This window comes from Canis aureus, chromosome 15 (assembly GCF_053574225.1).
Source record: "Canis aureus isolate CA01 chromosome 15, VMU_Caureus_v.1.0, whole genome shotgun sequence".
Lineage (NCBI taxonomy): Eukaryota > Metazoa > Chordata > Mammalia > Carnivora > Canidae > Canis > Canis aureus.
In genome coordinates this window covers 46,827,874-46,853,367 of record NC_135625.1, presented here as the reverse complement: position 1 = coordinate 46,853,367, position 25,494 = coordinate 46,827,874, and the positions used below count along the sequence as shown (strand labels likewise).

The 25,494-nt window shown below is 54.0% G+C and overlaps 1 protein-coding gene across 4 annotated transcripts in view; it reads right to left on the bottom strand.

Annotated features, from left to right (window-relative positions):
- Positions 1 to 391: 391 nt before the first annotated feature.
- PTPRN2 (protein tyrosine phosphatase receptor type N2) overlaps positions 392 to 25,494 on the bottom strand; it is a 723,767-nt gene continuing 698,664 nt past the window's right edge. For all 4 annotated transcript variants that reach the window (XM_077849498.1, XM_077849499.1, XM_077849500.1 and 1 more), the window contains 4 exons: positions 24,736 to 24,789; positions 22,401 to 22,465; positions 9,036 to 9,109; positions 392 to 1,991 (listed from right to left, as the gene is read on the bottom strand). In XM_077849498.1, the coding sequence (XP_077705624.1) occupies positions 1,920 to 1,991; positions 9,036 to 9,109; positions 22,401 to 22,465; positions 24,736 to 24,789 (265 nt within the window). In that variant the 3' untranslated portion in view covers positions 392 to 1,919. The remainder of the gene's footprint in view (positions 1,992 to 9,035; positions 9,110 to 22,400; positions 22,466 to 24,735; positions 24,790 to 25,494) is intronic.

Sequence of the window (25,494 nt, the reverse complement as noted above, 5' to 3'; positions counted from 1 at the left end):
AGATGACCAGCCACAGCGCCCCGCCCGTACCGCTGGCCCCTTTGTGGGGAGAAATGTCCCGAGCTACCAGTGTGTGTCCTTTGGGGGAGGCAGCCGCCTTGGTTTGCTGTGAGGGGTAGAGCCCGAGGCCGGGAGGGAAGGGTCCTCGGGGCTGCCCCTGCGCTCACACTGCGCAGATGTGCATGAGAAGAGGATGCGAGGACACTGTGCACACCATGGCCCCGGCGTGCCACCGGGATCCTGCAATCACTCTTTGATGCTCTGGGCCTTGGTGCACAGCTCACCCCACAAAAGCAGAATATTCTCAGGCCTGGACTTGCTCCCCAACATCTGGGGGCAAAGGATGGGCAGGGAGAGTTGCTCTGTACTCCCCAAATGAAGACCACTCAAGTGTGAAATCAAAAGTTTAATCTGACACAATTAAATATATTCATATATCTCACGCTGGAGGATCTCTCTCAAAACATAAGGAGTTAGAAATTACAAGTAGGTATATGATTCCTATACTCAGATAAATTAGTTTCTATTCATTATTTAGATTCCAGATAGGGAGAAACAACTCTGGCAAAAACTATAGATCTATAGAGCAGATGACATGACGGTACCACTTAAAGACACAAACAGTATTTTGGCATCTTCCTCCCCAGGCACAGGCCGCTCTCCCAAGGCTACTGGTTTTTGGGACGTAGAATCTATTTAGGGCGGAGAGAATGTGCGCAGGAAGCAGGACGTGGAAAGGGACCGGGATATGCTCATAACCACTCCTAAAACGGAAGCTGCAGCATCCGGAGCTATCTGCACGCCTCCTTGGAAACTGTCGTCCCGATCCCAGGGAAATGAGTTCCTCCGTCTCTGGGGGGTGGGGGGCAAATCGGAATCACCCCTAGATGCTCGTGTCTGCGCGAGTTGCACAAGTGCCTGACCTAGGTGACTGGGGAGGAGGCCCGGGGCCGGCACTGCCATCTCCACTTTTCTCCCTGGTGCTATGATGTCACACCCAGCAAAGCAGAAACATACATGTCACCCTGCGTCTCCTCCTGGGAATGGGGTACCCAGGGTCTGCTCTGGAAGCCACAGGGCCCAGGACACACCCTGGGAGGGCAGCAGACGTGTCTGATGGGGGCGGGGGTTCGTCATGCTCCTCGGGGGCCCTGGAGCTTCTGACCTGCCAGACCGGCTCCCCTGATTCTGGTTACTTACCCCCAAGGAAAGAGTTTGTTGGCTGCATCTGCTTTTGCAATGTGGAAACCCATATTTTAAAGTTATAAGTGTGTCTCTAGACTGGCTGCCGATGTGAGGCCTCACTTGGGGTGGACAGCCTGCGAGGCAGTGCCCTGGGGCCCCTGCCCATCCCGGGGCGGGTGTCAACAGTGCCGGGAGTGGGCGTCGGGGAGCGTGGGGAGCACAAGGGGAGCAGTGACGGTTTTATTAGTATTTATCCCAGAGCAGCAGAGCAGTAACAGTCTGTTGCTCTAGCTCCTGAATAAGCCAGGGGTTCCTCCCAGTGATAAGTCGTCCTAAAGACAAGTGCCACGTCTTTGCGGTGCCCTCGGTCTTCAGGCGGTGCCCGGCCAGCTTTCCCTGGGTCCCCTCCCTGCACAGCTGACCCAACCTTCAGCGCTCCCTGGAGACAGTCCAGGGCACATAGGACTGCGTCGTTGCTACGACACAGTTTGCAATGGAAAAGGTGAGTATGTGCTTTAAGGAAAAGTAATTTTTCTTTCAAGGAAGCGAACACAGAAAAAGTGACTGTCCCTGTGATTGGACGATCCCACAAACCTCTCCCAATTATGATTTGGTTGAACACAGATGCACATTGTACCCGGTAGACTGCATTGACGGTGATGGCGATGAGGCAGGGGCACCGAAGACACGGCCAGGGGTGTGGGGTCCTCCCGGCCAGTGGTGGAGGTGGACGCTCACTGTGGGAGGGCCCGGAGGATGGCGTTCACCTCCTCCGCCACAGCCGTCAGTGCAAACTCAAACTGCTCCTGGAGGGACAAGAAAGGGAAGAAGAGGTGAGTGGGGCCACTTTCCTCTCAGCTCCGCCCTTTAGCTCTGCTGTGTTATTTTGCAGAAAGAAATAGTTCAGAAAAACAAAAAACAACAAAACAACATAGGTCATGTATCTCCACAGAAAGGAGAGGGCAGTGGTTTGCAAGGTAAGGCCCCGGGTTGGACGTCTGGGGGGCTCAGTGATCGAGTGTCTCCCTTCAGCTCAGGGAGTGATCCCAGGATCCTGGGATCGAATCCCACATCGGGCTCCCTGCATGGAGCCTGCTTCTCCCTCTGCCTGTGTCTCTACGTCTCTCATGAATAAATAAATAAATAAAATCTTAAAAAAAATACCCCATGTTGATGGCGATTAGAATTCGTCACGTAGGAAAAGCTCATCTTTCATTACCGGGAGGAGCTGCTGAGGCCCCAGCAAGCAGGAGCCCCCACCTGGCACCCTCTGACTGCGCGGTGACAATGACCACGGTGGAGCGCAGGCCTGGGGCAGATGCCACATTGGCGCTCTGAGCTCCAGCCTCCCCTCCAGCTGCCTGCAGACCCGCTGTGGAACCCGCCATGCCGCCGCCCCTCGGAAAGGGAGCAGGGTAGTGTCCTCGCTGTCACGGGCATCAGCCCCACCCTGTTCCATCTGCCAGGAGACCCCACCTCACCCGCGGCGTGGCCAGCCTTAGACGTGCGTGTGCACACGTGTGCTCCTAGCCACACACTGGACAGGGCAGCTGCCTCAGGCCAAACCCTGCAAGACCAGGAGGTAGACATGAGGGCGGTGTCAGGACTGTTCTGTCCTCTGGGAGCAGAGGCCTCAGCAACGGGAGGGTCATAGACCATGCACACACTTGCCACACGACACCCCCGACGCTGCTCGAGAAACTCCAGGTGGGCTGTGGGCACATCTCAATCATACCAGCAAAGCCCAGGACTGGCAAATGATGGCCACCATCATCGATTGGGAGTTTCTGGGCAGGGAAAGCCCCACTGATGGCTTAATACTTGACAATTTAAGTGGCAGAGTAGCTCCAGATCCAAAAATCATGACCAAAGTCCACTGGATACCCAGTAAGTAGCAGAAACAATAGAACGGTGGGGTAATTCAATGCTTACTCTGGGACAACAGGCTGTGTCCTCCGGCATGCTCCTCGCACTGGCATTGAAGCGATGACCTGCATGGACTAATACATGCCTCTACCAGGGGCTGGGGTCGCTGAGGGGGGTAGAGGACCAGCCACAGCGCCCCACCCGTACCGCAGGCCCCTTTGTGGGGAGAAATGTCCCGAGCGCTACCAGTGTGTGTCCTTTGGGGGAGGCAGCCGCCTTGGTTTGCTGTGAGGGGTAGAGCCCGAGGCCGGGAGGGAAGGGTCCTCGGGGCTGCCCCTGAGCTCACACTGTGCAGATGTGCATGAGAAGAGGACGCGAGGACACTGTGCACACCATGGCCCCGGCGTGTCACCGGGATCCTGCAATTACTCTTTGATGCTCTGGGCCTTGGTGCACAGCTCACCCCACAAAAGCGGAATATTCTTGCCCCTTCCAGATCTGGTGGGGGGAAGGCTCCACAGGCTGAAGACTCTACTGTGTCTGTTTGTGCTGAAATGTGGTTGGTTGCTGGAACCACTGGTCTCCCTCCCGGGAGGGGCCCTTGTGTCCTGCCTGGCACCTGCGTGTGGGAGACCCCTGTCCCCTTCTCTTGCCTTGCTCGGAAGCAACCTCAGAGAGATGCCCCGCCGTCTCTCCAGCTAACAGCTCGTTCAAGGGGATGTGTCCTTTGGAGGATCTGGGTTTGTTACGTGTGAACAGCCACACCAGACCATTTCTTCCCAAAACACTGGCTTGCCAATGGGTGGACCAAGGCTTTGTGATGACTTGAAATGTGAAAAAAATGAAAAGAGACCCCCTGGAACTCTCATGTCATATGTCATATGCCTGCTTCCAGCTTGAGACACACTGGAAGTCCATCCCAAGACAACGTTTATGGGAAAGTGGGCAAGCATGAAGACAGTTGTGCGTTCATGCACTTGGAATCCTATGCAGCTGTCGAGAGTACCTGGTGGGGAGGCAGGGAGGCAATGTGTGTGCCACAAGGTCAAGTGGCAAAAGCAGATGGCAGACTTGCACCTGTGCCTTGATCATAATCATCCAGACACTGTGTGTTCGCAGGATGTGTGACACATGACAGGAGGCGTGGCTTAAATTGTTACAGTATTGATCGTGTGTCCCCTGGAGTGGATGGGCCTCTGGGATGCACAGGTTTCATGGCTCTGGGTCCTGCCACAGGAGGCGGCTCTGGGTGCATCGGCTGTAGGCGGGGGGCAGTTTCCGTGACAAAGGGCCTGCGGTAGAGGCGTGTGGTGCTCCTCAGGGCCGGTCGGCGATGAGTCAGGGCTCATCAGCCACCCTGCTCCTGCCTCGAGACATGTCCACGAGTGGTAGTTCCGAGGCGTGGTGGTGCCAGTGCCTCACTGGTCACAGGTGGAGACCGGGCACCCCCACTTTCAGTGGCATCACCTCCGCTGACAGATCTGAGCTGGCCCCTCAGTTGTCTGGGTGGGCCTCGAAGAAAGGCTGGGCAGACGCCGCACCTGACATGCATTTGTGGTGGCGGCTGCGAGGGTCATTGGAGGTGTTGGGGGTGGCAGGCTGCGTGTGTGTGTGTTTGCATTTAGAGTTACACTCAGATTCCTGTTTGGATCCTCATGGCTCGCACAAAGGGCTGGCTGGACCCACAGTACTTTCATCGTTCCCAATTTCAAGGGGAGCCAGAGCGAGTGGCTGTTGCCTTCCACGGAGAGCCAACGACCCCTCAGGGGCAGCACTTCCTGCCTCTCCCATAAGGCCGGTCCAGACAGCATGCCCTCTGTTCCCCGGGGGCAGCCGTCCTCCACAGGGACCAGCCCTGGCTCCATCCTTGACATGTGTTAGCACAGCAGGCCAGGGATAGGGTGCACGCATGTGCACATGTGCATGGGTGTGCACGTGTGTATGCACGAGTACATACGTGTGCACATGTGCACACACGAGTGCGTATATGTACATGTGTGCATGTACATGACTGCATGCACATGCACGTGTATGTGTATTACACACACGATGCACAACTGTGTATGCATGTGCACAGCTGCATGCATGCACACACCTGTGCATGCATGAGTGTGTGCACACGTGTATGTACGTGCACATGAATGCAGGACTGTGTGTGCATACATGCAGGTGCGCACATGTGAATGCACACATATATGCACAAGTGCACACACATGTGTATGTCTATACACGTGCATCCATGTATGTATGCATGCATGTATGTGTGCATATGTACGTCTACATGTACACGTAGGTGCACAGGGGAGACAGACACAAGGAGGGATGGAGGGGAATGATCTCAAAGTGATGAGGTGGGTTGTGATGGAGCAGGGCGAGGGGCGGGGCCCAGGGCTCTGCACCGGATTACACTCATTTCCATCAGTACTTGCCGCTCCAGACCATGGGGAGGTGTGAACACATGTGGGACGGTGCCCTGTCTCCAGGAAGGTGAGTCCAGCCTTAGGGAGACGTGCTTGTGGAGTGGAACATGGACAGGGTGAAATCCAAATGCAGAAACAAGCCAGGGAGGTGCAGGGGGCATGGACGTTGCCTGTATACACCGTGCGCATCCCCACCCCACCCCCCGGCCAACCAGACATCACCGCTTCCTGGGGACACACAGGTCAATGAGCTTTCATTTTTAAGAATGACCAACGTAAAAGAGGGAATGTCATTATGGAGAGCGTTCAGGCCTTGATTAAGGAGGCACCTCTCCCGAGATGCCCTGCAGGGGGTCGGGGGAGCCTGTCCCCTGACACAGGCGGTGGACGACGGATGCTCAAGGCTAACAAATGCGTGGCGATGGGGACCGGGGGACACATCCTTCTGCTGGAGTCTCATCCCCGTGACAGATGCCAGCTGCGTGGCCAGGGCCATGTCTTCCGTGTCTGTCCTCAGGTAGACACGTGTGATATGTCCATGTGTTGTTCGGCCAAGGGTTTGTGTCCAGGGGGAAAAGCAGCTGTCGGTGGCTTCTCTGAACATACGGATGAGGCTGTGCAGTCAGACTGTGTGCTGGGGTCAGGGCTCCGCTGGGTCCTGGTCCATGGAGCCCACCATCTGTCCTTCATGTGGGGCAACCTGACCACCATGTTTGAATGAACGGCCCATGGGAGACCTTCTCTTGGCTTCTATGGAAGAGTGTTTGGGCCGTGCGGCACTATCGTTTCCCACAGAAATTCTCCTTTTGTTAAGTTGAACCTTAGGGAAAGTTCGGTGTCCTGGAGTCATGTTGGGTGAAGCTGTCATAAACTAGGATGGGATGTCAGCTTTGATGTGAAAATCTCGGGACCTACCTCCACGCACACACCGTAGGACAACTTTTAAACCCCTACCGGTAGGAAGAGGGTGGGTTCCTGCAGGGAGGCTGGGGAGGCAGGTGCTCTGTCGTCTGGGGGACAAGCGACAGCTAAGTAATCTGGCCCAAGGTGCTATAGCGCGAATGTTTGGTCATTCACTCAGTCAGTCACTAACCTGAGCAGCTCTGTGACACACAGTGGTCAGGACTACAGCTTTATCTTCCTTCCCGGCAGGGCCTGGCGGCCCCCCCGGGCACCAGGGCCTGTTTTATCAAACTGGACGCAGACCAGAGGCCCGAATGGCTTTTGCGCTGAGTCGGGCACCGTCCCTGTAGTTTGCTAGGCCCACCCCGGAGTGTGTTTGGGGCATCCTTGCACTGGCCGGGGTGTAGGAAGCCTGCTGGAGGCGCACCCCGGGGCAGGGAGCGAGGTGAGGCACATGAGGTTTCCTGCAGGTTGTCAGTAGAGGATCCAGGCAGCACCAGGATCCAGGCAGATGCAGGATCTGTGGTTCACCCCTGCTGACAGGTGGCGCTGCTCTCCCACCGCCATCTCAGCCACCAGGTGCGGCCAACCCTTCAGGGGTGGTGACCAGACCCTGCCGTGCTGGACCCCACGGGGCCTCCGCCAACTGGTCCGTGTACAGGGTGGACCCTCCCTGGCACAAGACCCAAAGGTTGTCACCGAGGCAGAGTCACCTGCTGAAGTCTGACAGCGGGACAGCAGAGAGACATGAGCAGTGCCAAGCTTCTCCTGCAGGACACTGCCCATTACCAAGAGGAATAACTGGGTGGATGCCCCCTGAGCTGAGCAATCCAAGGAGAGAAAACAGGGTCATGTGCAACCTTCTGGGATGTTCCTGCCCAACAGGAACAACTGGAACGATCACAAGAACGTCAGATAAACCCAAGCAGGGCAGTCTACCAACCCCAAGCCATGCCTGCCCAGCTCTCCAAGACCTCTTGAGGCCACAGAGCCGTCCCACTAGGGAGATGCATTGGGGGGCAGAACATGACCACAGAATGCATGGGGGGGGCGGTCCTGTCCAGCAAGGGCTCACTGGGGACACGGGTGAGCTGGGACATGGCCGATGCCTGAGTCAGTAGCTCATACTGATGATGGCTTCCTGGCCTCCATCTCCTGTGGTGACGCTGGCAGGGGGAGCCTACTGAGGGCGTCTGCCAATGACGCGGATTATTTCTGCAAGTGTTTTGCAGGTCTAAAATAATTACAAAATTGCAAATTAAAAAACAAGCCCTAAGAAAACAAAGTGTATCACCATCGATAAAGTCTTCATGCTAATCACATGTGATTCTCATAACAACCTGTGAGGGGGGGATGGGGCGGGCACATGGTGCTGGGGAAGGCCCCGGGAGCTATGGTTCCAGTTCAAAATGCGCAGCGTAGCCCTATGAGGTGCGTGGCTTCGATGTTCTCAGCAGAATGTGTGGATTTGGCTGTCTCCTCTCCCACCCAGCTCAGACCGGGTTATGCCTGATTTAGACAGAGGGGGGACTTGGGGGCCGCTGGTATGCTCCGGGGGGAACAGTGAGACCCCGGGGGCGGGATAACCAGGCCAAAGCCCATCCTCGGGCCCTGAGGCCAGCTCCTCTTTCCGGAGCGCTTGTTTAAGGCTTCAAGTCCCCTTAGGCAGGAAGTAGCAGTTCTGCGAGGGCTTCTGCTACTGACTTTGGTCTTCTGTGCAGGTGTTAGCAGCACCAGGCGTCAGGAGTACCCTGAGGAAGACAAGACTGGTATCTTATGGCTCAGCCCTTTCAGGGAACAGACGTGGACGCGGGATCTTCCGAACGCTGGAGGAACATCATGCCACCCTTGCTGCTAGCTCTGCGTAACCCAAAGCCACCCCACAATCTTGTGTTTACTTTCGTTGCACATAAGTCCTTTGCATCAAGTATACAGACCAGCTACTTTGAGGCATTGGAGGCCCTGAGGACCCCGCAGGGACCTCTGATGACCACACAGCAGAGCTGTGGTTCCGAGGGCCAGAGGTGGGGGAGGCTGGCGGGATGACGAGTGAATCTAGAACATTCCACGACAAGGTGCTGGGGTTTATCGCTGACCTCTTTTTTTTTTTTTTTGATTTATTTATTTTAGAGAGAGAGAGAGAGAGCAAGAGAGCGAGCACATGTAGGGGGAGGAGGGGCAAAGGGAGAGAGAATTCCAAGCAGACCCTGCATTCAGCACAGAGCCCAGTGTGCCTCGATCCCACGACCCTGAGATGCTGACCTGAGCCAAGACCAGGAGTCAGACACTTACCCGACTGCACCATCCAGGTGCCCCGATCACCAACCTCTTTTTATAAAGATGTGATGCTCTCACCCCTCCCAGATCTGGTGGGGGGAAGGCTCCACAGGCTGAAGACTCTACTGTGTCTGTTTGTGCTGAAATGAGGGTGGTTGCTGGAACCACTGGTCTCCCTCCCAGGAGGGGCCCTTGTGTCCTGCCTGGGACCTGCGTGTGGGAGTCCCCTGTCCCCTTCTCTTGCCTTGCTCGGAAGCAACCTCAGAGAGATGCCCCTGACGCCCCCACGGCCCCTGAGGACTGGCTGCCCCTGGTGACCCCATAGTCCCTGAGGACTGGCCGCCCCTGACGGCCCCGCGGTCCCCGAGGACTGGTGGACAGTACCTTGGTCTGGACCATGCCTGGCCTCTGGTCTCTCAAGTGCTCCAGGGTCGCGGCGATATCAATCTCCTTAGCGCCTGCAACAGACAACACACAGATGGCAGTGAGCTCAGACACAAGGTGACCGCTCTAGTCTGTCCCACTCCTGTAGCCGGGCTCGCTTCGGGCTAAGAGGCCAAGTCGAGGTGACTACACTCCTCCCTCAGCAGGCCTGACAGGCAGCAGTTCCCACGTGCATCCATTCAGGAGCGCGGCCTGAGGTGTTTCTGTCAGGGGCTCATCTAGGTTACTGACCATGCTCATCACCATTAGAAGCTACAACTTAGTGTTCTTTTTTTTTTTTTTTTTTTTTGGTGGCGTTTTCTTTTTTTTCTTTTAAAGATTTTATTTATTTATTCATGAGAGACACAGAGTGGGAGAGAGAGAGAGGCAGAGACACAGACAGAGGGAGAAGCAGGCTCCATGCAGGGAGCCCGATGCAGGACTCAATTCCGGGACTCCAGGATCATGCCCTGGGCTGAAGGCAGGCGCTAAACCACTCAGCCACCCAGGGATCCCCTTGTGGTGGCGTTTCCAAGAATGTTTTTGAAATAGGAAGCATATAAGCTTTAATTTTAACTGCACAGGATTTAAAAAAAATTTTCGAGTCATGAGAAATTAGACTAATAAATGTTATATTACATTGGCCTTTAAAGACGAGGCATCCAATGAGGGTTTCAAACGCTAAGGAAAGGTAATGATGCCCTTGGATGCGTTCACTGACAGACCTTTCCCCACGGAGCATCGTCTCACAACAGGGGATCTGAGCTTCACAGAAATAATACTATTTGGGTTTGAAATTTTGACCTTTTCATTAATTCAACGTGTGTTGTTCTTCTATTTCTAGGAGACAGACAAAGAGTTGAGACACATCCACCAGTACGAAAATGCAAAATGTGGGAGTGAGTGGCTGCCTCCGAGGTAGACGAGGACCCACGTGCCACAGGAGGTGCCACGTTCTGCGCATCATCTCAACTCACAGCAGGGTGGAGCTGCCCCTGCTCCTGCTTCTCTAGGCAGGACGGTGTGTCCCTGGTCACCAGAGCAGGTGGCTGCCATCATTGGCAGCCAGGCTGCTCCAGGCGGAAGGGGCCCTGCTCATCTGCACAATCTGAGTGAGTGCATCGCTGCCTTGGCACAGAGCCAGGAGATTAATGTGAAGATTTCCAAGGTTGTCATAAGTTTGAAAGTCCTGTGGTTCAGTGGTGTATTTGGGTGGCGCCCGAGCTGCCAGTGATGTGTTCCGGGCGCAGCAGGTGAGACAGGTAGAGAGGGACAAAGGTGGGCAGGGGAGGTGGTGGGAGGAGACAAGGCTGAACCACACGTACCAGCACAAAGGGAACAGGTGTCTCTGGCAACGTGTCCCCCGGGGGAGGAGGGATGGCGGAATGGCCGCCTGCATCCGTGTCAATCCCTAGTCCCCGTCCTTGAGCAGACAGGATGGAGCGCCTGCCCCTCCTGAGGCTGTGGGGATGGTGCTCAGCCCCTCGTGAGCTCCCAGCCAATATGGTGGCCTTACAGGAACCTTCCAGGTAAGGAATGCACCCTATGGGCGCAGGAGCGTTACACATTTCCCCCGTGTTACATCAGGGCCTTCGCAGGGAGGAGGAGAAAGCTGTCCCTGGAGCAGCCAGATGGACCCTCAGGGAGCTGGGCAGGTGGGGTCCCCGGAGAAACTCATTCCAGGAAAAGACAGGACTCAAGTCCTGGGAAGCTGACAGCAAGGCCTCAACACATCTAATCTTGTTTTAAAGGGAGCCCACGTTTCCCCTGTTCTGTTCCGTTGCTCTGCGTGTTTTTGTGCCAGGACCACACTGTCTTGATGATCACAGCCGCTTCGTAATAGACCTCGGAGTCCGGTTCGTGATGCCTCCTGCTCGGCTGTTCGGGTCGGCTCTGGTCCTGTACGCACTTTAGGATCATTCCTGCCCTGTGAACGAAGCTGGTGGTAGCCGATAGGGATTGCGTTAAATGTGCAGGTTGCTTTGGGTAGTATGGACGTTTTAACGGTGTTTTGTCAAAAGCAGATGAACACAGGGGAAGGGGAAGAAAAAGGAGAGCGGGAAGAGAGTCGTGAGACAGAGAACACCCGGAGGGCGGCTGGAGGAGGTGGCTGGGCTGGGCTGCATGGGGAATGGGCACGCATGAGGCACCTGTCAGAGGAGCACTGGGACAAATCCCTGATTTCTGCCCCTGGAGCCAACACTGTTCTGTGTGGTCACTGAAATTTAAATAAGAAAAATAAAGTTCAATGATGGATTGAAAACAGTAAATAGAAATAAAGGGAACCTGTGCCCCTGAGACAGCCTGAAACAAAGGGTGAGTTTGCCCCACTGCCCAGTGGGCAGATGGAGATGAGGGGGTGCCGGGCCAGCGGGTCCAGGGGTCAGGGGGTGTGGGGTCCCCCACGGCGGCCAAGGACTGAGGCCCTGCTGCTTCCGGAGTAGGCCAGGCATCTGGGGCCACATGCACATTTCAGGGGCAACGGCGCACAGGACTTGGCCTCTTCCAGGAATGGGCTTGCAGTAGGAAGGTTAAAGCCTACATGGAGGGGGTGGGGAGACGGTTTGCAACACCCCACACTCGGTGCTGCCTCTCTCTAGCCAGTCTGGTCAGAAGCACCCTGGGGGCCATTGGGCAGAGGCCCCCGAGTGTGGGCTCTGTGGGACTGTCCCCCACCCGTGGGCTGGTGATGGGGCTCAGGTGCTCCTCTTCCCCGGCCTGAGGCTCCTTGCAGGGTCTCACGCGGTGCCACACCAGCTGTTAGAATTCTCAGCACCGGGCCTTTTGGTGGCTCGGTGGTTGAGCGTCTGCCTTTGGCTCAGGGCGTGACCCTGGGATCCTGGGATTGAGTCCTGAATCGGGCTTCCTGCGTGGAGCCTGCTTCTCCCTCTGTGTCTCTGCCTCTCTCTGTGTGTAAGAGTATGAATAAATAAAATTAAAAAAAAAAAAAAAGAATTCTCAGCACCCATAGCATGTCAGGAGCTCTCGGATTCCGAGATTGGGCTCTCCCGAGGGAGAATCTGCTCATTTACGGTCTACACTGGCTTCCAGGCATGCCCAAGGCTGCTCCCTCCTATGGCTGGAGTCGAAGATCCTGGAGCCGCTGGTGTGGGGTGGACCCTGGGGCAGCAGGCAGAGACCGAGGCCTAGTCCTTCAGGAAAGAAGTCTTGAGGGTTTAGTGTGGGATCCAGACTCTGATAAAACCTCTCTCATTTTAAGGCAGTTTAGGGCACTTTCTTTTAGTCCTTGAAGCTGTTTTTTTTTTTTTTTTTTTTTAAAGGTTATTTGAGAGAGAGAGAGAGAAGAGAGAGAGCATGAGTAGGGGGTGGGCAGAGGCAGAGGGAGAAGGAGAAGCAGACTCTCCACTGAGCAGGGAGCCCGACATGAGGCTCCATCTCAGGACCCCAGGATCATGACCGGAGCCGAGGGCAGAGGCTCCACTGACTGAGCCCCCCGGTGCCCCTCCTTGGAGCTGTTAAAACCTCTTCCAGCAGCTCTTGTATCCTGAGGGCTGCTCTGTGTGCTGGGACCCTGTGGACCGTCCCTGCTGGAAGCCACAGGAGAGGGCTGGGGACATGCGCCCTCCCTCCTGGGTGGCCGCCCCAACCCGCCCCTTGGATGAAATGCTACGAGTAACGCCCTCTGGACCAGCACCTGAGAGGGGAAGGGTGGGAGAGGAGGGGACGTCTGACGGGCTGTCCCGGGACCAGGAGGGTAACGTCCAGCCAGCCAGGGCGGCTAGTGCAGAGCCAGAGTCAGACACTCAGGAAAGTCAAACCGACGCTTAGAAATGCCCAGAATTAGATTCTGGGAAGCGATGTTGTTGGCATGGATGGCTCACAGTCCCCTGCTTGCTAGGATTGTGATACTAAGTCAGTCAGCGGTCGGTTGTGAGTGGTGGGGACACTCCGGAACGGCGCCACAGGGTCCCCGGCCCATCCCTGCTCTGGTCTCAGGGCTACCTCTGACTCAGAGCCGTGGCCACAGTGGCGGGGGGGGGCTCAGAGCCACGGCCTGGGGGGGTGGGGGGGGCGGGGTGCCAACGGTGAAGCACTGGGCCCTCTTCTGACTCCTTGCAGCCTCAGGAAGAGATCAGATCCTTCACCCCTCAGGAGAGAGCCTGGAGGTAGTCAGGACAGCGCCAGACTGTTAGCACTTATGGGGTGTGTCCTTCCTAGGTCACCCCAGGGCACTGGGGGGAGGCCCTTAGAAAGAGTCGCTAATTCAGTGGGATAGAGCACTGTCCCCAGTACTGCAGCCCAGCCAGACAGTGCCCTTTCCCGTGAGAAGCCTCAGGATCCTACTGAGCACAGCATGCGAGCTGCCACTGCCCAACAACCCAGACAGCTGTGCTGGGGACTCCCTGCCACAAGGACGGGACACGCCCTGGCTGTGTGGGGAGGAAGTGAGCAGGAGCTCCGAGAAGGGCCGGGCGCAGGCAGCCTCCCTGGGGCTGCTGGGGTCTCCAGGGAGAGGCTCCTGGCCAGGGGCAGACACCCAGGCCCCGCAGAGGGCAGGCTGCGGTGCCAGCGGGCATGTGTGCAGGCTCTGTAGGTGCCCGTGGGGCCGGCAGGACAGACAGGTGGTGATGCCTGCAGGGACGGGGCGGGGGGGTGGGGACAGGTGGATTGGCTGCTGGTGCCCATGGTCCCCAGAAGGGCTGGGCCTAAACACCAACTGAGTGAGGGTAGGCTGAGCTGGTCTGTGCTTTCTCACGTGCCCCCATGGACTGGCCGGCCTGGGCAGGGGACTGCGGGCGACCCCAGGAGCAGACCTGACCCAGGAGGGCTGGGGGAGCGGGCCCTGCATCTACCCGCTGGCAGGTCTGTGTCCTGAGCTGTCCACCCAGCCCCGCGTTGCTCGTCCATGCTGCCCGGCCCCTGGGCCAGAGACCATTTAGAAGCCACTGTAGGATCTTGGGAGTACCCGGCCCGTGGTGTCTCGTTCTCTCCCCTGCCCAGTCTGGCCAGGTCCCAGCTCCATGGCCGCCTCTGACCCTGTCTGACCCGTATGCGGGCAGCTTGGTGTGGGAAGCGCCGAACATGTGGTGACAGCAGATGACGGAAGACTGCACACCCCAGCTCTCCTGTCCAGACCCTGCACTGTTGCTTCCCTGGTGGCTCCAGACTGACCCAGGTTGGGTGTCCTTTCACCCCGGGCCCTGTGCAGGCTCCTCGGGCCCCTCCCCTGCTCCCGCGTTCACGACCACTCCTGCTGCCTGAGTTTCTGCAGTGCTGACTCTGGGGCTCTGGCTGCCCTCTAGTGCCTCGACCTCGGCTCTGCCATTTACAGAAAGACCAGGGATCTATGTTGACCTGGTCGGCGGGGGGCCCTCTGGCTCATCACCAAACGTCTGAGCTCTGTTGCCTCAGTTTACAAGGTGTTGGAACACAGGAGCCTCATGTCCCATTCTGCTCCAAAGACAGGAGTCCACAGCCCTATTCAAGGCTCTGCCCCGGGTGGGGAGTGAGGTACCTCCCAGGGCCCTGCAACCCAGGTGAGGGTACTCCTGGTGCTCACGGCCCTGCAGACCGCAGTTTGGGGCTCTGTCTGTTTCTCCCCATAGGGGAGAACCTCAGGGAGGATGACAGGGTTGTCCTGCCTTGTTCACCATCCCTTCCCTGACACCAACCCTGGCAAGGTGTTCAATAAATGCCAGGCTGAAACAACACTTCTGTGGCTTTGCCACAAGAGGGTCACTGTGGCATGGCGACCGTGGCCATGAGGCAGAGCAGGATCCATGAGAGGAGAAAGAAGCTGGGGAGCCATGGAGCAGCATGTGCAAAGGCCCCGAGCTCCACAGTCAGAGGCCACAGTGGTGAGATGCAAGAGTCAGCAAGGCTTCTGAGGGCTTGCTCTTTCAGACGCCAAGTAGATGCCGTGTGGATGCTGTGTGGAGAACAGATGAGGTCAGAACCCAGCTGGGGGATGAGTCCAGAGGCTGCTGCTGTGGGGCTGGAGAAAATGGGGTGGCGGGTACCTGGGGATGCCCACCTTCAGCGCAGTTCCCTAGAGCCCCATGGCCCCGTGAGGCTCCCTGCGACGACAGAGGTGCTATGTCACCCTCTGTGGCGGCCATGAGTCATGTGTGGCATTGGGCGCGAGATGTGTGGCCAGCACGATGGAGGTACCGATTCCCAAACTTTAATTCACTTGAGTAGACACGTGGGGTTCGTGGCTACGTACTGCGCAGTGCATCTCTGGAGGAGCAGCAGCTTTCAAGAAGCTGAAGGAGCCATGAACTATATTAGTTAGGAAAGGTATTTGATAGCTCACAGCACGATTACACACTTGACAGTCACTGAAGGAGCAGACCTTAAACGTTCTCACCACAAAACAGAATCACAACCATGAGGCAGACGAGGTGCTAACTAGCCTTACTTTGGCCATCGTTTCATAACACACATATTTGTCGATTCACCACGCGGTGTACCTTAAATTTATACAGTGTTTTACTCCAAGTATATCTCACTAAAGCTGGGAAAAGCTTAAAAGCTTTTTTAAAAAAGTCATCTTGATATCATTACTTATAAGAGTGAGCCATGGTGTACGGGCAGGATACTCAGCTAATCTGTTTAATCTTTCTGCTTGGTCATCTCTCTTGGTTCCCAAAGCTAATATTCCACCTTCTACCTTTAACTGATATATTTTTTTAAAGATTTATTTACTTATTTGAGAGAGAGAGAGAGAGAAGGGGGAGGGAAAGAGGGAGAGGGAGAGAGAATCCCAAGGAGATTCCCTACTGAAGGTGGAGCCCAATGTGGGGCTTGATCCTGTGACCCTGAGATCATGACCTTAGCTGAAATCAAGAGTCAGAGGTTTAGCCAACTGAGCCCCCCAGATGCCCCTATTTTGACCTGCTATTAAAAGTTAACATCTCTTATGAGAAAATGTGGGGGGAAATTTTCTTTTCTTTTTCTTTCTTTTCTTCTTCCTTCCTTCCTTCCTTCCTTCCTTCCTTCCTTCCTTCCTTCCTTCCTTCCTTCCTTCCTTTCTTTCTTTCTTTCTTTCTTTCTTTCTTTCTTTCTTTCTTTCTTTCTTTCTTTCTTTCTTTCTTTCTTTCTTTCTTTCTTTCTTTCTTTCTTTCTTTCTTTCTTTCTTTCTTTCTTTCTTTCTTTTTCTCTCCTCTTCTCTCCTCTTCTCTCTCTTCTCTTCTCTTCTCTTCTCTTCTCTTCTCTTCTCTTCTCTTCTCTTCTCTTCTCTTCTCTTCTTCTCTTTCTTTCCCTCCCTCCCTTCCTTCTTTTAAAGTAACAGCTACCCTAACAGGTATAAGATGATAGCTCATGGTGGGTTTGATCCGCGTTTCCTACACCAGACAATTTGCTGTGGGCTTTACAAATGGGGTGGGTCTGTTGGTTGGCAGGGAAGAGGCAACAGTACAGCGTGGCTATCAAGGACACAGGCTGTGAAGTCACATCCCAGGGAGGTCACCTGATGCTGTGTGACATTGGGGGAGGTCAGCCCACTTGTCTGCACCTGAGAAATGCTAATCCAAGTGTTAGAGCGCACAGAGCCATTGTACATCACCACCTTAAATGTAAATGCATAAGAAACAAAGTTGGGGACAGGTTTTAAAAAATTACTCTCATGTGCATTTTCCGTGTTGGTCACAAAGTGCTCTAGGGAAAACATCGCTAATCAAGCTAAATAAATAAAAGTTGTACATGCTCATATACAAAGTTCTAAAGTGATGCACACTACAGACTCAAGACTCATCCCGTCTGCAGATGAAGGCGAGGAGGTGAGAAAACTTGCCCTTTTTTGCTTTATATGTTTCGGTGATACTTTGACAGGCATGTGAATGTCACTGCTTTTATTTATTCCTGTGTTTATTTTGAATGTAAAACTATTTATTGACCCCCTGTGGGCCAGTATTTACAATAAACAATATACAGTTTGATACCATTCTGACTACAATGTTATTGTTTTTCCTGGTTTCTGCTGAACCAGTAGCTCAAATACTGAGAAGACAGCTCGCATATCAGGAATGAGTTGGGGCCATGAAAAAACATGGAGGTCAAGAACGTGGGTTCTAGAAGTCTGTCTGCCCATTTATTCCAGCAGGTGAAACTGCCAACGTTTCTAACCATCTGATTATGGTTGGGTTTCCATGTGCAACTCCTTGGGCGGTCCACGAATTGTGACTTTGTTGTCAACGCAGCACAGGGACTTTCAGCTTCTTGGGAAGGAATGGTTCACCAGAAGGAGGCTTTCAATGTCCATGTAACCAAGTTTGCTCACCTAATTAAAATACACCAGGACTTGTCTGGGTTTGTCCTTCAGGTGGGGAGGTTGTTGGTGGTGATAAAATGCTCCTTTAAGGGATCTTACAAATAAACTTGCACTTATATGACTGTAAATATGGATATGGGTTGACATGGCTGCTTTTAAATTGTTTGATTTAAACTGTTTACATTATATTTAAATTGGTTAATTACAAAATTTGAAAGGTTAATTTCAAATTTCAGGAAAAATTTCAGTTTCAGGAAAAATTTTAGTTTAACTGATTTTTTTTTCTTTTAATTTTTAAAAATATGTATTTATTCATGAGAGACATAGAGAGAGGCAGAGGAGAAAACAGGCAGAAGGAGAAACAGGCTCCCTGTGGGGAGCCCAACGTGGGACTCCATCCCAGGACCCCAGTATCATGCCCTGAGCCAAAGGCAGACGCTCAATTGCTGAGCCACCCAGGTGCCCCTAAATGATTTATTTCTTAAGTCGCCGAAAATGATGGCATCCCAGAAACAACATGGGCTTGTCCCTGGTTATAAAATTCTTCTCATTCACTACATGTTGTCCCAGCACTTTTTCCACCACAAATTCTTCAGGCTCTGCTGCTTCTACTTTTTCACTCTTTCCACTCTATTTCTTTCCCATCTTTTGTAATGGAGTTTTGCTGGAGGCCGTTTTTTATGGACTTGAGCTATTAGTCACCGCCTCCAGGCTGTCCTGGGTCTGCAGTGTCTCCTTATTTGTGTTTTTAAATTTTATTGTGTTTTAAATTTTAATTCCAGCATCGTTAACATACAGTGTTACATTAGTTTCAGGTGGACAGTATAGTGATCCACGTGGGGAAAATCTTCATGACATTGACTTTGGCAAAAGATTTCCTGGATAGGACACTAAATGCACAGGCAACGACAGGAAAAATAGACAAATGGGACTTTATAAAAACTAGACGCTTTCGTGCACCAAGGACATCATTAGGAGAATGAAAATATTTTCTCCCACAGAATTTCCCTGTTCTATGGGAGGAAATATTTGCAAATCACATATCTGTAAGGGATTAATATTCAGAATATATAAAGAACCTCTATAGCTCAGTAACAACAAAAAGCAAACAGTCCAATTAAAAAATGGGGAAACAACTTGGAAAAAAAAGGGAGAAATGAGTTGAATAGACATTTCTTCAAAGAAAATATCCAAATAGCCAACAAACATGAAACGATGCTCAGCATCACACTCATTAGGAAAATGCAAATCAAAAACACAAAAAGACACCACTTCACACACATTAGGATGGCTACTTCCAAAACAAGAAAATAGTAAATGTTGGAAAAGACGCAGAGCAATTAGAGCCCTTGTATGTTGTTGTTGCTGGGGATGTAAAATGGTGCAGCCGCTGGTGAAAACGGTGTCGCACATCCTCAAAAAGTTAACCATACAATTGGCACGTGATTTGGCAAGTCCACGCTGGGCCTGTACCCAGAAGAGATGGAAGCTGAGGCTCCAAGGGTACTTGTGCGTCCACGTGGCAACATCACACATGATAGCTGCAGGTTGGAAGCAACCTGAGTGTCCGTCAGGGGGTGATGGGTAAAGGAATTCCACACGACAGACTATGATCTGGCCTTGAAAAGGAAGGAAGTCCTGCCACTGGCGACCTGGTGAGCCTGAGGACATGATGCTAAGCAAGCCAATCCCGCCCCAAAAGGACACACGCCATGTGATGGCACTCGTGACGTCCCAGCACCAGGAATTTTCAGCACAGCGGGCAGGAGGGAGACTATACATCCCCTCACATGAGCAGCTGTTGACTGAAGTGCCCCATGTGGCACAGAACAGGACAGCAGGTCGGGCTGCTGAGGCCTACTGGGGTGCTAGACACATGGCTGCCTGGGCATGCACACCTGCCCACGTTCCCACGGTATGGTCACAGCACGGCACATCTGTGTGCACCGGCGGGGCAGGTGATGCCTGTACTATGAGGCCCCCAGGCCCAAGGCCCTTGACAGACAAAGGAACAGGCCTCTGTGAGCACATTCGGGGCCTTCCTGAACACCACCCAAGGCGGGAGGCCACGAGTGCCTCAGGCTGCGAGTGCCTCAGTGCTGCACAGCTGAGGCTCAGGGGCGGGTTTCTGTAGTGGCCCCCTTGAGAGTGACATGGCCAACTAGCTGCCGCCACCTCACTGTGAACCAGCACACACGACTTCCCACTCACTACCATTCCTTTAAAAAATTGCGACGAAAATTAAAAAAAAAACCTGGCCGAGGAGATGTCACGGACACAGATTTCCAAGGCACAACTCTGGAAAACGTCTTGGCTGCAGAAGCATCACGGCTACACTTGAGCCACGTTCTCCCATGAGAGAGGAGCATACGAGCACACTCCCGGAAACGGCGCCCATGAAAATATCAACTGCGAGTGAGAAATGCACTCATGGCAACGGAAGAAATGCGCAGGAGGGTTTTATGGATTGGGCAGAGAGCATGAGCCCGTGGGCTTTGATTTCCGACTGCATTGTTGTCTGCTTGCTAATAAACTAGACAGCGGAGAAAGAGCCCGGATTACGCCTCGCTCACTCTCAGAGGCCTCTAAATAGGATGCAGGCCTTAATCCCCAAGAGCCTGTGTGAATGAGTGGGGTTTGCGTCTGTGGCAGCAGCTGGCCCAGCGAGCGATCTCGGCTTTCGGGGCAGGGCTGGAGGCTCGGCGGCTGTGCAGTCCGTGCAGGAGAGCTTTGGAAAGGCATTCTTTGGTCCTCATGCAATTCATTCCTTCTAAGAAAAGGAAATGGGAAGAAAGGTTTCGAGCCCAGACTTTGGGCCTTTGATCATTTGATGAACGAGGGGTCTGCGGCGCCAGAACAAAACCCTGGGCAGTGGCGCAGTGTGGCGGCCTGGGAAAGACCCACCTCAGCCGGCGAGGGGCCGCCTGCCCTTTGATCTCTCCTGAGACCGGCCTAGGCCCTAGGTCAGAGGATTTCACACTGCACACCCCCCGGGCAGAGGGGAGCAGGTCAAGAACAGGATGGGGGTGACCCATCTCAGCTACAGCCTGGAGCCTGCCTTCTGGGGCTGGTTCCACACGGCTGCGCTCCATTGTTGGACGCTGCCCACACCCGAAGTGGAATCTGACATTCCATGTGACAGTGGAGCCAGTCAATGGCAGGCTAGGGCTCGGACAATGAAGTCAGCCCCGCCCCCAGCTAGCTCTTCGGGCCAGAACATTCTTCTGCACGGCTGCTTCTTGTGAAGCCGGCCTGCACCTCTGAAAATCCAGGACACCAAAGTGACCCCCACAGAACTGAGAAAGCAGCGGTGTCCACCCCGCTGCCAGCGGGGGAGCCGGTTCCATTCTGATGCAAATGCGTACCCGGGGTTTATTGTGTCACATTGCTGGTCATCAACACAGGGGTCGTCTTAAACACGAATGGCGGTCTGTGTCCTTCGGAAGGAATTTTGGTTTAACAGAAGGGAAAGATTACATGTGCAACAGGCAGAAGGGCCGGCAGGTATAGGGGGAGAAATATAAATTCCTGTGAGAACTCTAAACTCCCAATAATTGGAAATTTGCCAAGGAAAAGATGCCATTTGACACAGACACAGAGGTATTAAATGGACAGGAAACTTGTAATTAAAAAGGTCAGGGTTGTGTTATGATCTAAAACCAAAGTACGTCACCGAAAACAGTTATCAGATCATTCATCTTTCTGCTTTGGTTTCTTTGTTTGCGTGTTGCCAGCACTCAGCTAATTTAGGGTGCTTAAAATAAGATTTGATGGTGCAGAGCCAATGTCTTGCTGTCCCCAGCGGCCAGCCTGGGCGGCTGCACACACAAAGCAGGGTGTGGGCTGCACAGCTGGTCTGGTCCTCGTCCTCCAGTGGCTGCTTGGGTGGCGTTAGGTAGGTCAAGGGTGCTGGTCCTCACGCATAAAGTGGTGGGCTACGCTTGTATCTTAAAGCATGCAAATAAATCCTCAGTCTAGAGATGTGTCCTACTTTTCTCCTTCTTTTTAACCAGAAAAGGCAGTAAGGAAAATGCTTGAGAGTCGCCAACAGCTGTGCGAAAATGTACTGAATCTCATTTCTATAATCAGCATCTGCTTCTGGGCACAGGATGAAGGATGGGTATTCTGGAAGGCAGGGGCCTGTCTGTGAGGACGTGCAGCGGCGTGTGTTTGTATGTGTGTGTGTGTGTACGTGCATGTGTAGGTGGAGAGAACGTCATGTTTGTGGGTGAGAGAGATGGAAGGCGTGCCTACCTCGGCTGGATGTCCGTGCAAGTCCCATGGGATGCTGACGTGCACTGGGGAGAAGCAGTTTTCTCGGAGAGGCTTAGAAGTGCTGTGGGATTCCTTGGTTGCCATGGTAATTCGCGTGTGACTGTCCAAAATATGAGTTTTTCCCCAAATGTGACCGTGGAGCATGCTTCCTGTCTCTAAAGAGACACCTCACAGCTTTGGTCCAGGGACCACAATTGGGAGGCTGGATTAACCCAGCATCCACACCTCCACGGAAGCAGAAGGGCCAGAGGGTGAGACTCTGCCCCAGGAGAAGCTCCCAGGCCAGCCCTGTGTGCACTGCTGCTGGACGTGCACCCTGTCTTCTCATTAGGATGTGTCCATGCAAGTGCCAGAGTGCCGTGAGCAGCAGGGAAGGCCCATTTGTGCAGAGGCTGCGTAGGTGCAAGTGTGCTTTACCAGGCTGTTCAGGGCTTTACCAGGCCATTCAGGGAGATAAGGCCGTGCCAGGTGTGCAGACACAGCCTTAGTAACAGGGAAGGCTCCTATCAAACGCCTGATGCCACGGCACCCAAAGATCCGAAGGCCGTCTTCGCCTTGACTGCGATGTGAGCCCTATGGATGCAGCGGGGACTCAGCTAGCACCTACCGTGCGCTTGGCCCAAGCGCCACACGGGCAGCAGAAGAGCCTCGGAAATACCCTGCTCACTGCAAATAGTGCTCACGTGACCCAGGAAGGGGACAACAGTGGGCTAATTTCCTCCAAGGCCCAGAGGATCGCCGCCCCCCCCCCCCCCGGGTTGCCACAGCAACGCCGTCCCAGCTCAGCTGCAACAAAGCAGTCACGCTCTGCCCCTCACCTTTGGCCATCTTGTTGAGAACCATGTCGATCAGGACGTATGTGCCACTCCTGCCTGCGCCATCACTGCCAACGGAAGAGGAGAGGTGAGAACACCATCCACCACACGAACCCTATGCCCACCAAAGCCGGCGACAGTATGTGGCCCTCTGTGTTTAAGTGGGGCTCATGAGGGGAGAGGAAGGTGTAGTTTTGAGAGAAAGAGAGTGTGGGGTGAGGAAGGATCACAGGATGGGAGGGGGAGGGAAGGAGGAGGGGGAGGAGGAGGGGAGGGAGAAGAGGAAGGGGAGGAGAGGGAGAGGAGGAGGGGTCGCAGCAGCAGCAGCAGCAGTGTGGATTAGCTATGGTGACCATGTCGATTTGCTCTGGTCTCCAGTTCTCTCCCTCTTTGGCAAATTTCATCAGAATAAAGAAAGGATGAGTCTGGCTATGTCTGTGTCCAGGCTTCGCGTTGGTGGGGTATGAGGTCATCGCAGCTGTGACTGCGGGGTCCCTGGGCAGAGGGCAGGGAGCCTCCTTTCTGGGAAGGCTATGTTTAGTGAGGCGTGTGAGAGCATGTGGCCTGTGTGAGAGCATGCCCTGTGAGAGCATGCCCCGTGGGGGAGTGTGTCCCGTGGGGGAGTGTGCCCTGTGGGGGAGTGTGCCCTGTGGGGGAGTGTGTCCCGTGGGAGAGTGTGCCCTGTGGGGGAGTGTGCCCTGTGGGGGAGTGTGCCCCGTGGAGGAGCATGCCCCATGTGAGAACATGTCCCGTGGGAGTGTGCCTGCCACCAGGCTGTGAGTCGCTGGGAGCTGGGGACACAATTGGTGCAGCTCCTGGGCTGGAGGGGCTCCATGTCAGGGTGGAGAAGGACATGAGCAGCACCTGGACACTGGGCAGAGGCTCACAGGCTTTACAGGGCCCTTGGAGCAGTGGCTGTAGGAGCTCCCGGGACAGGCCAACCTGTAGGTCCCTGTGCATAGCCCGCTTGCCACCCTGTCCCCGCCACCCGCTTCTATGGCCGCTGTGATGCCAACCCACACCCAGCGACCGCCATGGCCACAGGGACGCCTGTGCCCTGGGCTGGGTCCTCCACTCTCCCAGGGCCCGCAGCCTGCTTGGGTCCTTGGCACAGACCATGCAAGAGCACAGACAAATGCCCCAGCACACGGACACACACACACGGACACACAGAGATACACACAGGGATACGGCACATGGACACACATACACAGACACACACAGACACATGGACACACACACGGACACACGCCACATACCCCAGCACACGGACTCCCACATGGACACATATGGGCACACACCACATGCCCCAGCACATGGACACACACACACGGACACAGGCAGGGACATGACACACACACCATTGCACACGGACACACACAGACACACAAAGAGACATGCCACATGCCCCAGCACATGGACATACACACAGACACACACAAATGGACACACATGGACACACACCCAGCAGACACACACATGGACACACACTGACAGACATATGGACACACACCCAACAGACACACAGTTACACCCCCACACATACTCACATACACACCTGATAGATACACACACCTGCAGTTACAGACACCGACACACACACACCCTCCACAGATATAGTTCCATGCCGCACACCCTGACGCACAGGCCCTGGTGTCTGATCCTTGGAGACAGATTTCCTTTCTATCTCAGCAGGAAGGAACATCTGCACAGCTGTCCCACAGCACAGAGTGTGGCTCTCTACCCAAGCACAGTGGGCGTGAAGCGTGGTGGGGGTGATCCCCGGGGGAAGGGGGCACCTGGACAGGGAGTTATGAGCAGACCTCTGCTTATGGGTGTGGGTGCGACATGCCTGAGGAGCCCCCAGATTGTACCCAGAGGCCAGGCTCACACACTACCTGGGGGCATCCCTGTGGCTAATGGGCCCCAAGCGTGTCTCGGCATCCGGGCTCTACACCTCAGCTGAGCCAGCTCGTGGCTGCCACCGCGCCACTGGTCAGCACTACCGTCTCAGGGCTCTGGCGGGGGCAGCAGGAGGCCCGAGCAGGCACGCGGTGGGTGGACCGGAGCGCTGGGCAGCCAAGGGCAGTACCCTGTGGGCAGTACCCACGTGGCGCCTGGCCAGGCAGGTTGTGCAGGCCCAGCCTGCAGCATGCATGCGGCACGTACACGGCATGTGGCCAAACTGCCGCCAACACCCCATCTGTGTCCTTGCTTTCCCTCAGAAGTGCCAGGAAGGTGCATTTATGAAGCAGTGAGAAAGCTCGACGTGCATATTTAACTGTGGCTCCTTCTGAGGTAGCGAACACTGGTGAATCCACGTAAAAGTCGTACTTGCCTGCAGTGAACAATTATTGGACAAGAGCGGCCCCTGTAGCACTTGTTTACTTTTCTGAAACAGAAAGAGACAGAAATCACAGTCATGCACTACGACCCTTGTCTTCCTTGTCTTACGTTTTGCAAAATAACTCCTAAGCCAAAACAAATAGATTGTATCTTTCACTTGTATTGTAATAATAGCCTGTTTTGACAAAGCGAATCAAAATTACACACACATTTTCAGAGATTTATTTTTCTTTTTCGATATTAAAGTATTAAACAGAGCTTTAAAAACATTTCTGACATTTTCACAATTTCCCTTTCATTTTCCAGGTGAGAACCCGGGGCCTCCATCACCAGCCTCCCCCCAACCCCTCTACCCTAGGCTGCTGTTCCTGGGCTGCTGCTCCACTTGCTCGGCTGGGCTGTTGGGTGGTGACATGAGTATCTCGATGCTTTGCTACAATTGCTAAGTGTTGCAATTTATGCTCAAAATTTCTTACATTTGAGACATCCTACTGGAATGTAATATGACTCTATGGTCTCAAAACTGCATCTTAAAGGTCTGTTTGATCCTTTCTTTTGGTCACAGCTCTGAATTGTGGAGAAGCCACAGAGACAAGTCCTTCCTTTGTATAAATCTGCATATGTTTACAAACAACTCTGTTATGCAGATTTTAGACCAGAATTTATGAAAATTAACAATAAGCATAGATTATTTTGTAAACAAGCCCCAAATCAAAACAAAGCACTGATTTAAAATTCACTGGATAAGCTC